Source organism: Chamaea fasciata, unplaced genomic scaffold, assembly GCF_029207755.1.
Source record: "Chamaea fasciata isolate MVZ Bird 193981 ecotype frontalis unplaced genomic scaffold, bChaFas1.0.hap1 SCAF_2, whole genome shotgun sequence".
In the NCBI taxonomy this organism is placed as follows: domain Eukaryota; kingdom Metazoa; phylum Chordata; class Aves; order Passeriformes; family Sylviidae; genus Chamaea; species Chamaea fasciata.
Genome location: NW_027094087.1, coordinates 114,600,336 through 114,613,713, shown reverse-complemented (window position 1 = coordinate 114,613,713; position 13,378 = coordinate 114,600,336). Strand labels below are relative to the sequence as shown.

At 39.1% G+C, this 13,378-nt stretch overlaps 2 protein-coding genes across 4 annotated transcripts in view; one reads left to right on the top strand and one right to left on the bottom strand.

The window, feature by feature from the left end:
- Positions 1-19: 19 nt before the first annotated feature.
- PIGP (phosphatidylinositol glycan anchor biosynthesis class P) lies at positions 20-2,758 on the bottom strand. Of its 2 annotated transcripts, none has more exons than XM_066177170.1 (4): positions 2,468-2,758; positions 1,609-1,681; positions 1,026-1,144; positions 20-791 (listed from the first exon to the last, which is right to left on the bottom strand). In XM_066177170.1, exons 1-4 carry the CDS (start codon positions 2,547-2,549, stop codon positions 661-663), a joined length of 405 nt encoding a protein of 134 aa, XP_066033267.1. In that variant the 5' UTR covers positions 2,550-2,758; the 3' UTR covers positions 20-660. The 2 variants fall into 2 exon arrangements, with proteins under 2 accessions (XP_066033267.1, XP_066033268.1); XM_066177171.1 differs by lacking the exon at positions 2,468-2,758 and adding an exon at positions 2,127-2,445.
- A 494-nt stretch (positions 2,759-3,252) lies between these two features.
- TTC3 (tetratricopeptide repeat domain 3) overlaps positions 3,253-13,378 on the top strand; it is a 50,495-nt gene continuing 40,369 nt past the window's right edge. For both annotated transcript variants that reach the window (XM_066177166.1, XM_066177165.1), the window contains exons 1-7: positions 3,253-3,335; positions 3,576-3,661; positions 5,680-5,725; positions 6,774-6,906; positions 8,413-8,497; positions 9,626-9,679; positions 11,292-11,415. In XM_066177166.1, coding sequence (XP_066033263.1) covers positions 3,290-3,335; positions 3,576-3,661; positions 5,680-5,725; positions 6,774-6,906; positions 8,413-8,497; positions 9,626-9,679; positions 11,292-11,415 — 574 coding nt within the window. In that variant the 5' untranslated portion in view covers positions 3,253-3,289. The remainder of the gene's footprint in view (positions 3,336-3,575; positions 3,662-5,679; positions 5,726-6,773; positions 6,907-8,412; positions 8,498-9,625; positions 9,680-11,291; positions 11,416-13,378) is intronic.

Genomic DNA, 13,378 nt, shown 5'->3' with positions numbered 1-13,378 from the left:
AAAAAAGTAACTTCAAGGCTTGTTTCAGCAAATCTTCACCTTTATTATTTTTGGTAATTCAGTAAATCTGATGATTTTGAGGGGGGTGAGGGATCAACAGATTTGGCTGAATAAAGAATTGTGTGAAGGAAAATGGAGCATTAAACACCTTAACCCAGGAGAAATCTCCCAGAACCACAGGAAAAAGGTGAACATGGGAAAATCAGCCACATTTTATTAATATTTACAAAGGCCGATAAAATATTTACAACGCAAACACTTCCAATTAAGAATTCCAAAGATCCTCAAGTGTTTGACTGTTGGCAAACCACATTTTTCTCTCCCTGACTTCAAAGAGAAATAAAACTAAACTTTGTGTAAAAGCTGCTTTCTTTCCCCTCTCAAAGGGGAATTCCAAACAGAAAGCTGTGAGTAAGAGAACACTTTTAAACCCATTTTTAAAAATTTTTAAAAGAATAACCAGATGAATTATTGGGGCATAATTCTCAGAGCAATGCAGGTTATTAAGGGGCATCATAATAATAATAACAAGAATAATAAATTCAATTAGAAATTTAGGAGAGAAAAAGCTGGAAGAGTTTTTATTTTCAGCTTGGAGAGGTTTTAACTGTCCCTCTGGAAATTTTATTAATCCTTTGTTCAAAGAGGTTTTAACAACAACTATCTGCTATTGCAAATCCCTTTTTCAGGGAGGAAGAACATCCTGTTGACTTCACTGATGGGAATATCCCTCAGAGCTGGGATTGCCTCCTCTTGGAATTTCTTCTGCTGCTGCTTTCTTGCAAAGTTATCTGCAAAAGATAAGGAGAACATTTCATGGCTTGCAGATCCTCCTTTTCCAAGGATATTCTCTAATTATACAATTAAACGCTACAAATTCAGCTGCTTTAAAGGATGCTGAAGACCCCACCAGGACTTCCAAGAATTCAAACATTTAAAAGGCTTAAAATGTGGGTTTTATTCCTGACAGATTTCCAGAATTCTCAGTGAAGGATCAAACTTTTTAAAATGAGCAGTAAAATTACCTGTGATGGTGTCAGTGGAGTTGAGCGGAGCTGTGCTCATCATGTTAATCCCAAAAAGCAAAATATAACCAATTCCCACAGTCACCAGGAGATAAACTGGCAGAGCAACTGCCCAGTACCTGAGGAAAAAATGATTTTAAATTTTACATTTAGGAACAAATAACAAATCAATTTTAATTTTATTTGGTGTTGCACCTGCGATGAATTCCTCCAAGAGGAAAAGAAACAACACCTCTGATTCTGGATCCTGACTCCACTGGAACAACTGACAAAACATCAGACAAATTCATTTAAAAATGTGTTTCTTTTTTAATTATGGCCTAAAGGTCACTGCATTTCCACCAGCAAACTTCCTGAAGGCAAAAAGCCAAATTTATCCCGAAACATCCCAAGATTATTGACCTCATGGCACAAGGAAACATTTTCACCATTAAAAAAAAAAAAGCTTCAGAAATGTTTCAGCCCTTCGTCATCAGGGAAAAATGGGTTTGATGCAAGGTTATTGTTTACAAAGAAGGGAAAAAAATAAGTTTTGTTATTTGAAAATAATTAAGATTTGAAGAGTTTAATTGGCCGAACTTACTTTTGAGGCCAGTATGTGAGTCCCAGGGAGAAGAGCCAAGTCTCAGGAACATAAGCCCAGATAAGGTACAGAACTGCACAACAGAATTCAAAAGTCACAAAAAGGCTGATGGTGTTTCAGGTTTACTAAATTTTCCTTTTATTTCAACCAAAATATCTCTCCCAAAAGAATTTGCCTCTCAGAAACAAACCCCGCCCAGTGCCTGGTTACAAGGGATCAGTTTTCTATTTGCTTTCACATTTAATTTCTGATTTCCTACGAAGACGCACAAGGATTTATTCCGAGTTAAACTGCAGAACAATAGAAGAAAAAAAAAAACCCAACAAAACCTCCCCCCAAACACCTCATTAAAAAGGAACCCAAAGGAATCTGAACAGAGGTAAGATTAAAGCAGTAAAATGACCTCACGGTGGACATTTAATGGGGAGGAAAACCAGGTGGAATTGCAGGGTTTGGATGGAACTGGAATGAAAAATGATTGAAAATTCTCCCTGGGAGAGGAGCTGAACCCAACTCACCCAGGACAAAGGAGGATCCTGCACTAAACCACATTTACCGCGTTGAAAAAGTGTTTTCTACCCTCTCAAACCTTGGTCCCGAGATGGATCCCCAGTGAAATATAAAACTCATCACAGCAGCGAAGCTGAGAGAACTCCAAGTATTTTCCACCGCTGTTGACCAGATTGGCTTAATTCATTTATTTTTCAGTATTTTGGTGGGGAAAGGTAACGCCACAACCACCAGCAGTGCTTAGTGAATGTGAAAACGTGCGTGATTCGAGTAAAAAAGAAAAAGAAAACCTGATTAAAATGGGAAACGCAGCAAAGCAAGGCTTTGGGTTGAGCTGCGGGATACTCACTGAAGCCAAACCACGAGCCCAAAAAAAGCGCAAAGCCGTAGATCGCCCTTTCCGGCAGCGGGGCCGGAGAGTTCTCCACCATCCCGGGCTCTTCCCGGGAACTTCCAGGAGAAAATCACACAATTCCCGGGAAGCTGCTCCGGGAGGACGGACCCCGCTGTACTCCCGCTGTGCCCCGCATCCCTCCCTCTTTCCCCCCCGCCAGAAACCTCCTCCCAACCGAGACAGCAGGAGGGAAAAGAGGAAGAAGAAGAGGAGGAGGAGGATGGAGAAGGGGAGGAAGGCGCCCCCCACACCCGCCTCCCCATCCGGCCGCGAGCGCGCAGGCGCCGGGCCCGCGGATTGGCCGCGGCGCGTGACGTCAGAGGGCGGGCGACCAATGGCCGGCGCGTCCGGTGGGCGGGGCGCGGTTTTGGGATGACGGGAGCGGCCGCGGCGGCCGCGTGGCGGGAGCGCAGCGGTGCGTGCGGGGGATGGAGATAAAGATGGATTTAGGGATGGATGCAGGGATTAAGGGGTGAAGGGAAGGAGTGGTGGCTCAGCCGCCTTCCCCCCGCGCCTCTCCCAGCCCTCGCTCCCCGCTCGCCGCCCGGATTGTGTCCGCCAGCGTGAGCCGCGCCCCTCCCGAGGCGGAGCGCGGTGCCGCGAACCCCTCCGGGCTCTGGGCACAGCGGCACGGACAGCGCTGCGCCCGCGGGATCGGACACGTGAGCGGCCGGCACTGCGCTTTCCGACATCGGAGGGCGCCGGGGGGGGAGCCCGGGAGCTGCAGGGACGGGGCGGAGTGTTCGGCATCCCGGGGATGGAGCCGCGATCCCGGGAATGCTGCTCCGTCAGCCGGCGGGGGAAAGGTGTCGCCTTGGCGGGGGTGAGGCAGCGCCCCGAGCTCCTGCCGGGGCGTAGGACGGAGTTTAGTCGGTGTCGCAGGATTTTAGCCGGAGCTGGGAAGGCTTTTTCCAGCAATTTTCCCTCTTTTCAAAAACGCGCAGCTTTCCTAGAACCCAGGCAGAGTGCGATTTCGCGGTGTGATCGTTTGAGGTGTTGCACAGCTCCTGCTATTTGCCTTTTATTTCCCCCTGTGTGTTTCTCATCCTCCCTTTTCCCTCAGGGGGATGCGCCATGGCCAATTCTCTGTTCAGACCCGAGTATCCCGCCGTGGCTCTTTTCGCATGTGATCCGTCCAGCTTTGAACTGGTAAGTGAGGGTTGGAACTGGATGGGAAAACTTGCGGGATGTTCCGGGGAAGTTTTTAACAGGATCTGCACCTGGCAGTGCCCGAGGCCAGCTTGGACGGTGGGCTTGGAGCAGCCTGGGACAGTGGGAAGCCCTTGGTTCCCTGGGCTTTCAGCCCTTGGTTCCCTGGGATTTCAGCCCTTGGTTCCCTGGGCTTTCAGCCCTTGGTTCCCTGGGCTTTCAGCCCTTGGTTCCCTGGGCTTTCAGCCCTTGGTTCCCTGGGGTTTCAGCCCTTGCTTCCCTGGGGTTTCAGCCCTTGCTTCCCTGGGATTTCAGCCCTTGGTTCCCTGGGATTTCAGCCCTTGGTTCCCTGGGGTTTCAGCCCTTGGTTCCCTGGGCTTTCAGCCCTTGGTTCCCTGGGCTTTCAGCCCTTGGTTCCCTGGGGTTTCAGCCCTTGGTTCCCTGGGGTTTCAGCCCTTGCTTCCCTGGGGTTTCAACCCTTGCTTCCCTGGGGTTTCAGCCCTGCACAGTGACTCCAGCCTTGCCCCTTCTTTGTTCTTCTAATCCCTTCCAATTTTACGCGTTTCTTTGTGCCCAGTGAGGCTCTGCTTATTTAATCCCAGGATCCCAGACTGGTTTGGCTTGGGAGGGACCTTAAATCCCATCCAGTGTCAGCCCTGCCATGGGCAGGGACACCTTGCACTGTCCCAGGCTGCTCCAACCTGGCCTTGGGCACTGCCAGGGATCCGGGGGCAGCAAATCTGGGAATTCCATCCCAGGGAACGTTGCCTAATTCCCCAAATCCCATCCAGCCCTGCTCTTCTTCATCTTAAACCCATTCCCTGTGTCCTGTCTCTCCAATTCGTGAGGAATTTTCCCTCTCAGTTCCTGTTGGGATTTTTCTGCCCCTAAAACTGCAGCGCTTTTCTGTTTCCACACTTCCAGGAATACTTTCCTTGATACTTTTATTTTCCCCCTTCTTGCTGAGCCTGAGGAATCCCAGAAATCCCAGATTTCCACCTTTGTGCTGCTTGCAGAGCTCCTCAGGAGTTCTTTATCTTTATTTGGCCTTTTGTCCTCCCCAGGCAGGAATTCAAAGCACAGATAAATTGAATTTCTCCTTGGAATTCAAAGCATAAATAAATTGAATTTCTCCTTGGTAAAGCTCGGCCTTTCCAGGGGACTGGTAGCAGTAGAGCTGGGATTCCATTCAGGAGTTATTTCTATCACTGAAGGGGTTTTTTGGGGTGTTTGCTGCTGCCAAAACAAAGCTCTTTAGGAGCTGTCAGTTGTCTTTCAAGATGAGCTGATTTTTAAATCACAGTTTGTTTTTTTCTCGCTTTTTTATTGTATATCCTGCCCTGTTAAATATGTGAATTTTAGAATTTCTGCACTTCTGTGAAATGATAATGCAGCATTTCCTGTGGGACGGAGCGTTTATTAAATCACACATTTGTCATGTTTGTTAAAGTAACAGACTTTGTAAGGATCTAGAAATCAAAATAAATCATTTCTTCTTCAACTTGAGCTGCCCAAATGGGGTTTAAACCCCTTGAAAGTCACAGGAAATACTAAATCAACTCCTCTTCTATTGCTGTCAATGGTTTTACTCAAATACACGTTCACTGCCAAAATGTAATTATTATTTTTAATTATTCTTTAAAAAACAAATCTATGTTACCTTCTTAAACCTTTAAAGTCAGTCAGGTCCTCTTGAACATGATTTTGCTGCCTGATTTGTGAATTATTAATTCCTAGAATCCTCTTCTATTGTGGTTAAAAATATTCTTTAAATGAGTAAAGCTTTTTCTGTCCATTCATAATCAACCTTTGGACTTTTTTTAAATTAAAAATTACCATTAATTTTTAATGAGATGAAGGTAAATATTATTTTTTTTTTTTTTGTTCCCCCTTGAAACAAAATGCTTTCTTCGTTCCTTGCTTGCATTTCTTTGTTTGCTTTTTGGCTTTGCGATGTAATTAATGGCAAATCTAGAAATATTTACATGTAAATCTGTAAATAATGTGTTTATCTTTAGGGTCATGGAAACTTTGGACAGACAGGGCTGCCTAATCCTAAAACAGGTATGGAAATTAAACCAATATTCTTCCATTTCTTGGCTCTTTGATTTTTATTTTTCCTTCTTTGGGCCTGAAAATGAACTCCTTATTATTTCTTGTGTTGTATTCTGTTAGCCTGGAACAATTCTCATCTGTTTCCCCCTAATATTTTTAATTAAATACTCAATAATATTTCCATGAATGCAGGAGGCAACTCATGCTGTGAGGATGGAGATTCCAGGCTGGTGGTTTTAGCTCTAAACACAATTTCCAGTTGATTTTTAAATTTTTATTTTCTTTTTTTGTGCAGGAAAGGTTTTGCAGTAATAAAGAAACAAAAATTCCCAATTGTAGAAAAGCAGGTGGCTCAAAGTCCAAATTGGATTTTCTCCACAACCCCCTAATTTGTGGGAATAAACAGATAAATATGGAAAGGGGATTTTTTTTGTGGATTTCTGTGGATTTTCAGACCCACAGGTGATGCTGCCCTGCTCTCAGAGTATCTAAATAGAAACCACCCCAATAATCTGAATTTCCCTTTTCATTTCCTCCAGAGGACCTGATGGTTTTGTCAGGAGGAGAGGCTGGAAATAATCCTGGATTTTAACATTTATTGGCTCTTTAAAATGCCTGAAATAATCCTTGATTTCAGTGTTTATGGGAAGTAATCCTTGATTTTAATATTTATTGGCACTTTGGAATGCCTGAAATAATGACTGATTTCAGTATTTATTGGAAATAATCCGTGATTTCAATATTTATTTGAAATAATCCTTGATTTTAATATTTATTGGCATTTTAAGTGCCTGAAATAATAATTGATTTCAATATTTATTGGAAATAATCCCTGATTTAAGTCTTTATTGGAAATAATCCTTGATTTCAATATTTATTGGAAATAATCCTTGATTTTAATATTTATTGGAAACAATCCTCGATTTCAGTATTTATTTGAAATAATCCTTGATTTCAGTATTTATTGGAAACAATCCTTGATTTCAATATTTGCTGCCACTTTGGACCGCTTGAATTTTGCCCTGTAATTCCCATTTTTTTTTTTTCCCCCTTGCAGGAGTTGATCCTTGTGAGGTTTGGTGCAGTCAGCCCGTGGAAAAATTGAGGGAAAATTGCAACGCGATGAAAGTCAGGATGTTTTGGTCTCTGCTCTTCATCAAGGAAAGCATTTACTTTGTGGAGGATTATTGGTGAGAATCCACATTTTCCTCCTGAATTTTCCCTTTTTTTTTTTTTTTTTTCCTTGTTCCCCTGTGAAAATTCCTTGGCTGAAAAAAAAATAAAATGGAAAAATTAAGGCTGAGTTTCTGACGTCTGGATTTTTTGGGAATGTGAAGTTTGGAATCTTTTCTGGGACTCTGAAGTTTGGAATCTCTGGGATTTGGGGATTCTAAAGTTTGAAATCTTTGGGATTTTGGGATGCTGAAGTTTGGACTCTTTGGGAAGCTGAGGTTTGGAATTTTTGGAATTTTTGGGACTGAAGTTTGGAATCTTTGGGATTTTGGGACTCTGTAGTTTGGAGTCTTTGGGATTTCGGGAAGCTGAAGTTCGGAATCTTTGGGATTTTGGGACACTGAAATTTGGAATCTTTGGGAATAGGAAGTTTGGACTCTTTGGAAAGCTGAAGTTTGGAATTTTTGGAATTTTTTGGGACTGAAGTTTGGAATCTTTGGCATTTTGGGACTCTGTAGTTTGGAATCTTTGGGATTCTGGGATGCTGAAGTTTGGAATCTTTGGGAATCTGAAATTTGGAATCTTTGGGAATCTGAAGTTTGGATTCTTTGGGAATCGGAAGTTTGGATTCTTTGGGAAGCTGAAGTTTGGAATTTTTGGGACTGAAGTTTGGAATCTTTGGGATTTTGGGACTCTGTAGTTTGGAGTCTTTGGGATTTTGGGAAGCTGAAGTTCGGAATCTTTGGGATTTTGGGAAGCTGAAGTTTGGAATCTTTTGGGACGCTGAAGTTTGGAATCTTTGGGATTTTGGGACTCTGAAGTTGGGAGTCTTTTGGGAAGCTGAAGTTTGGAATCTTTGGGATTCTGGGATGCTGAAGTTTGGAATCTTTGGGAATCTGAAAGTTGGAATCTTTGGGAATACGAAGTTTGGATTCTTTGGGAAGCTGAAGTTTAGAATTTTTGGAATTTTTTGGGACTGAAGTTTGGAATTTTTGGGATTTTGGGACTCTGGAACCTTTTTTGGGATGCTGAAGTTTGGAATCTTTGGGATTTTGGGACTTTGGAGTCTGGGATTTTGGGAAGCTGAAGTTTGGAATCTTTGGGATTTTGGGACTTTGGAGTCTGCGATTTTGGGAAGCTGAAGTTTGGAATCTTTTTTGGGATGCTGAAGTTTGGAATTTTTGGGATTTTGGGACTCTGAAGTTTGGAGTCTTTTGGGAAGCTGAAGTTTGGAATCTTTGGGAATATGAAGTTTGGAACCTTTGGGATTGTGGGGAGCTGAAGTTCGGGGGGTATTTCAGGATTTATGGAGATGCTGACATTTCAAAAGCAGCCACGCCTTTGTTTGTTTCTCTTCTTTTTTTAAATTATTATTATTTTTCTCCTTCCTCCTCTGAAGGCCTCGATGCAAATTTTTTTATAAAATTCTCTTCCTTAGATCTAATCCCCCTAAATATCCGTAATTAAGACCCTGCAACACCTTGGTAATTAACCAAATAACAATTTATTTCCTTTCCCACCAGCGTGCTGTTCCTGAGCTTGAGCATGAATACATTGTACGCCTGCAATGTGTTGGAAGACATTGCTGATTTAATTAAAAGAGTTGCTGTAAGTCCTGGATTTTCAATTTCTCTAGAAATTCTCAAATCCGCGTTAATTAAATCTGTCCCTTTAAACATCTTGGGATTTTTGTCCTAAATTAGACATTTCCTTTGGCTGGGGTGAAGATACTCTTTGATAATTGAGTTTATTTGATCATTTCCAGACAAGGAATTGTGGCCTAGGCTTTATTCCAGTTGGGATAATTTAGGAAATATTTGCAGTCAGGAATAAAGTTGGTGGATGAATGAATGACTAAAGTACTTTTTCCCCCCCCCCCTCATTTAACAAATGTTAATTTAAATTTGCTGCTGTTGTTGACTTAGAACAGTGGAGGAATATTCTCAGCTGCTGAAGGGATTTATTGTGGGTTTTATTTTAAATTTAGGCAGTAAAACATTTTTTATTTCGTTTCTTGAAACTCCCTCCTCAACCCCAAGCTACATATTTTGGTTTTTTTTTTTTTTACATTCGGGTAGAACACATTTCTTATTTAATTTCTTTTGATTTTTTTGGTGGGTTGTACATCCAGGAGTGAAATGGATTTGGAGGAGCAGATTTTGGGATGTTTAATTGGATGTCTCAGGTGGTCTTTTCTTTTTGGTATTTAGAGAGTTCCACAAGTGCTCAGAGGGGCTGAATTTCCATCCAGGAATTCCATCTCTCCATGCCAACATTGATTTCTCAACCAAAATTTTTTATTTTAAATTCAGGCAGTAAGACATTTCTTATTTCATTTCTTGAAAATTCCCTCCTCAACCCCAAGCTACACATTTAGGTCGAACACATTGCTTAATTAATTTATTTTGGGGGTTTTTGGGGTTGTACATCCAGGAGGGAAATGGATTTGGAGGAGCAGATTTTGGGATGTTTAATTGGATGTCTCAGGTGGGGGTTTTTTTGGTATTTAGAGAGTTCCACAAGTGCTTCAGAGGGGCTGAGCAGGAAATTTCCATCCAGGAATTCTCTTTTCCCCTGCCAACATTGATTTCTCCACCAAAATCTGGAATGGAGCTTCCCCAGGGATGGTGAATTCCGGCAGAACAGGAAATATTCCTGAGCAGGCAGAAATTCAAATGCTCACTTCTCAATAAATTGATATTTTGTTTAATATTTTTTTTTTCCTCCTCGTTGCAGAACATTCCACATTTCATCCGTGGCATCCTGAGGATTGGCAGTGGCGTAGAACACGTGAGTTTGTTGGAGTTGTTTGTCCACTTTCTGCTAGAACTCAACTCATTAATTGGGAAAATCCTGAATTTCCCTGGGTTTATTTAATCCCTTTTTCCCCCCGCTTTGTGCTGTTTGGGGTTTGCTATGGGATAAAAGCCAAAATAAAAGCGTTTCATTTAAAGATCAACATTGCAGCAACAGGAGAAGCAGAATAAACACAAGTGGGGATTGCACACTTGCTGTTACTTTTGGGGATATTCGTCTTAGTCATGGGATTTTTTTAAAGGTTAGTTTTCAAAAGCCGTAAGAAGAAGTTTCTAAATCAAATTTTAGAGGGTTTATATTATTTTTTTAATAATTTCAGTCGTCACAAGGAAGTTTCTAAAACAAATTTGAGGGGGGTTATATATATATATATTTTAATTATTTCAGTCATCACAAGGAAGTTTCTGTTATTTCAGTTTCACAAGGAATTAAATTTGAGGAGGTTTATGTATATATATATTTTAAATAATTTCAGTCATCAGAAGGAAGTTTCTGAATCAAATTTTAGAGGGTTTATATTATTTTTTAATAATTTCAGTCATCACAAGGAAGTTTCTAAAACAAATTTGGGGGGGGTTATGTTTATATTTATATTTAGATATATATTTAGATATATAGATATATATTTATATTTTGATATATAGATATATAGATATATGTGGATAGCTATAGATATTTATATATTTATGTATTTATGTATATATATACATTTTTATGTATTTAATATCAGTGATCGGAAAGAACTTTCTGATTCATATTTGAGGGGGTTTATACATATATATATATATTTTTAAATTATTTCAGTCATCACAAGGAAGTTTCTGAATTAAATTTGAGGAGGTTTATATATATATATTTTAAATAATTTCAGTCATCAGAAGGAAGTTTCTGAATCAAATTTTAGAAAATGTATTTTTTAAAAATATTTTCCGTCATCAGAAGCGAGTTTCTAAATCAAATTTGTGGGGCTTTAAAGGTTATAATTTTTTTTTTAAACAGCTTCAGTCATGAGGAAGTTTCTGAATCAAATCTTAGAGCATTTATATTTTTTTAAAAAACCAGAATTTCAGTCATCATGAAGTTTCTAAATCAAATTTGCAGGGTTTTATATATATATTAATATCAGTCATCAGAAGAAAGTTTCTGAATCAAATTTTAGAGGGTTAATATATAGATATTTCTAATAATTTCAGTCATGAGGAAATTTCTGAATCAATTTTGAGGAGCTTTATATAAATATCTGTATGTTTATGTATGAAATATACGTAGTATGTATAGAATGGATGCATGATATGTAACGTGTTTTATATTGCATGTTTTTCAATCATTTCAGAGGTTTATAAATCAAATGCCACCATTTGAATTCTTCCTGTTGCCAATGTGGTTTGATTCTACGACTGCAGTATCTCCAGATATTTCCATTTATTCCCCGTTACCTGTTAAAAAAAACCCCAACTCAACCCCAGACAAAAGCAGAGGGGACGGGCTCCAACACTTCGCTTTGTGTAGCAACGATTTTATTTTATTTTATTTTTACCTTGATTTTTCTATTTCTTTTTTTTTTTTTTTTCCCCAATTGGAACAGGGTGTTTTCCACCTTGCGGAGACCCTGGAATGGATCAGGTGTGCTGGGGATGCCAACATCCTGCAGAACCTGGAGAAGCTGGGCGAGTGTGGCCGCTTGAAACTGGCCATTCTGTTTACTGAGTGTGAGTACGGGCACGCCGGGGTGGGCCAGAGAGCAGGGGGGATAAAGACTTTATAAATATAGAAATTTATATATTTAAATATATACAATTTTTTTAAAAAAATATATATATAAATATATAAAAATGTAGAAATATACACATATACCTAAATATATGTGAATATATAAAAACATATAAACTTACATGAATGTGTATGTGTGTAAATATAGATATATGTAAAATATAAAAATACAGAAATATATAAAAATATAAATATACATATATATGTGAGTATATGTGTAAATACATATAAATATACTTATGTAAGTACATGTAAATATATAAAAATATATATAAACTTAAATATGTGTAAATATAGATATATAAAAATATATATTGAAATATGTTTTATACATATAAAAATATATATATTAAAGTATTTTTCTATAAATAAAATATATAAAAGTAAATATTGAAATATATTTTTCTATATAAAACATAAATATATAAAAATAGATATGTTGTGATATATTTATGTATATAGATATATAAGGATATATAGGATATATAAAAAATATATAAAAATAGATATAAAATATATGTGTATTTATATAAATATATGTAAAATATATAAATATATAAAAATAGGTATAATATATATAAATAGATGAAAATAGATTAAAATACATATAAGAATATAAGTATATATAAAAATATTTTTATATATATAAATATATAAAAATAGGTATAATATATACAAATAGATAAAAATAGATTAAAATATATATAAGAATATAAATATACATATATATAAATATTTATATATATATAAATATATATATGGAAACCAAAAAAATCCCTTTGTGTTGCTTTTATCTCTCTCTCTCTCTTTTTTTTTTTGTTTTTTCCCGAGCTGGCATTAAATGCTCGAACGTTTCTTGTTCATGTTCAGCTTTTTATTAATTCTTACCTGCATTAAAGTCCCACAAATTGGGAGTTCTGCAGCACTTCAAGCTGAAAAAACAAAATAATGGAGCGGTGTCTCCTTCTCCACGAGGCCTTTTGGGGATAAAATGGCCAATTAAGAAATGCAGGTGCCTCAAATTTAAAACTGGATTTTCTCCACAATCCCCTGACTTGTGGGAATAAACAGATAAACGGCTTTGGAAAGGGATTTTTTGTGGGATTTTGTGGAATTTTTGTGGAGTTTCAGACCCTCAGGTGATACTGCCCTGCTCTGAGAGTACCTGAAGCCACCCCAATAAACTGAATTTCCCTTTTCATTTCCCCCAGAGGACCTGAAGCCACCTCCACCCAATTTTAATTTTTAATTCCCTTCCATCCCTCCCTTCTCCATCCGTTCTGGGAAGTGCAGGATGCTTTTGGAGAGCCCTGAATCAGGCTGGCTTTTGAGGACAAACCCTGACAGTTTTGTGGCCTGGTGTCCTTGTCCAAAATAATTCATGGATACGGGTGGAAGAGGCTGGAGAAGAACATTCCCTTCCAGCCCAGCAAGGAGGCTGCTGGGAATTTATCCATTTAAAAAAAATGGAAAAATGTATCCCTTTTCCTCTTAATTTGTCAATTCACAGCACAGCAATGCAAAGCAGCAGCTCCTTAATTCCATAGAAATCCCCTCTCCCTCTTCCATTTAAATTATTTTGACTTTTAACCCAGTAACCAACCACCCGTGGCCCGCAATGCAGATTTTTTTCTACCCAATTACAAGATCCCACCCAGACCCATGAAGAAGAAGAAGGTGAAAAAGAAGGACTGGCCTAAAATTTCCATCTTGTTTTTATATCTATTACCATATTCTAAACCCTTAAACTCTGAGTTTCCCACCCTGTGCTATCACACACTTCCATCCAAACCCCACACCCACAATCCCAGAGCTGTCACTCAATTTTGGAAGCTTTTTCCATGGGCTCAGGTGCAATGCAGTGTTTGCTTGGGGGTCAGTGCCTGTCAGCACAGAAAATCT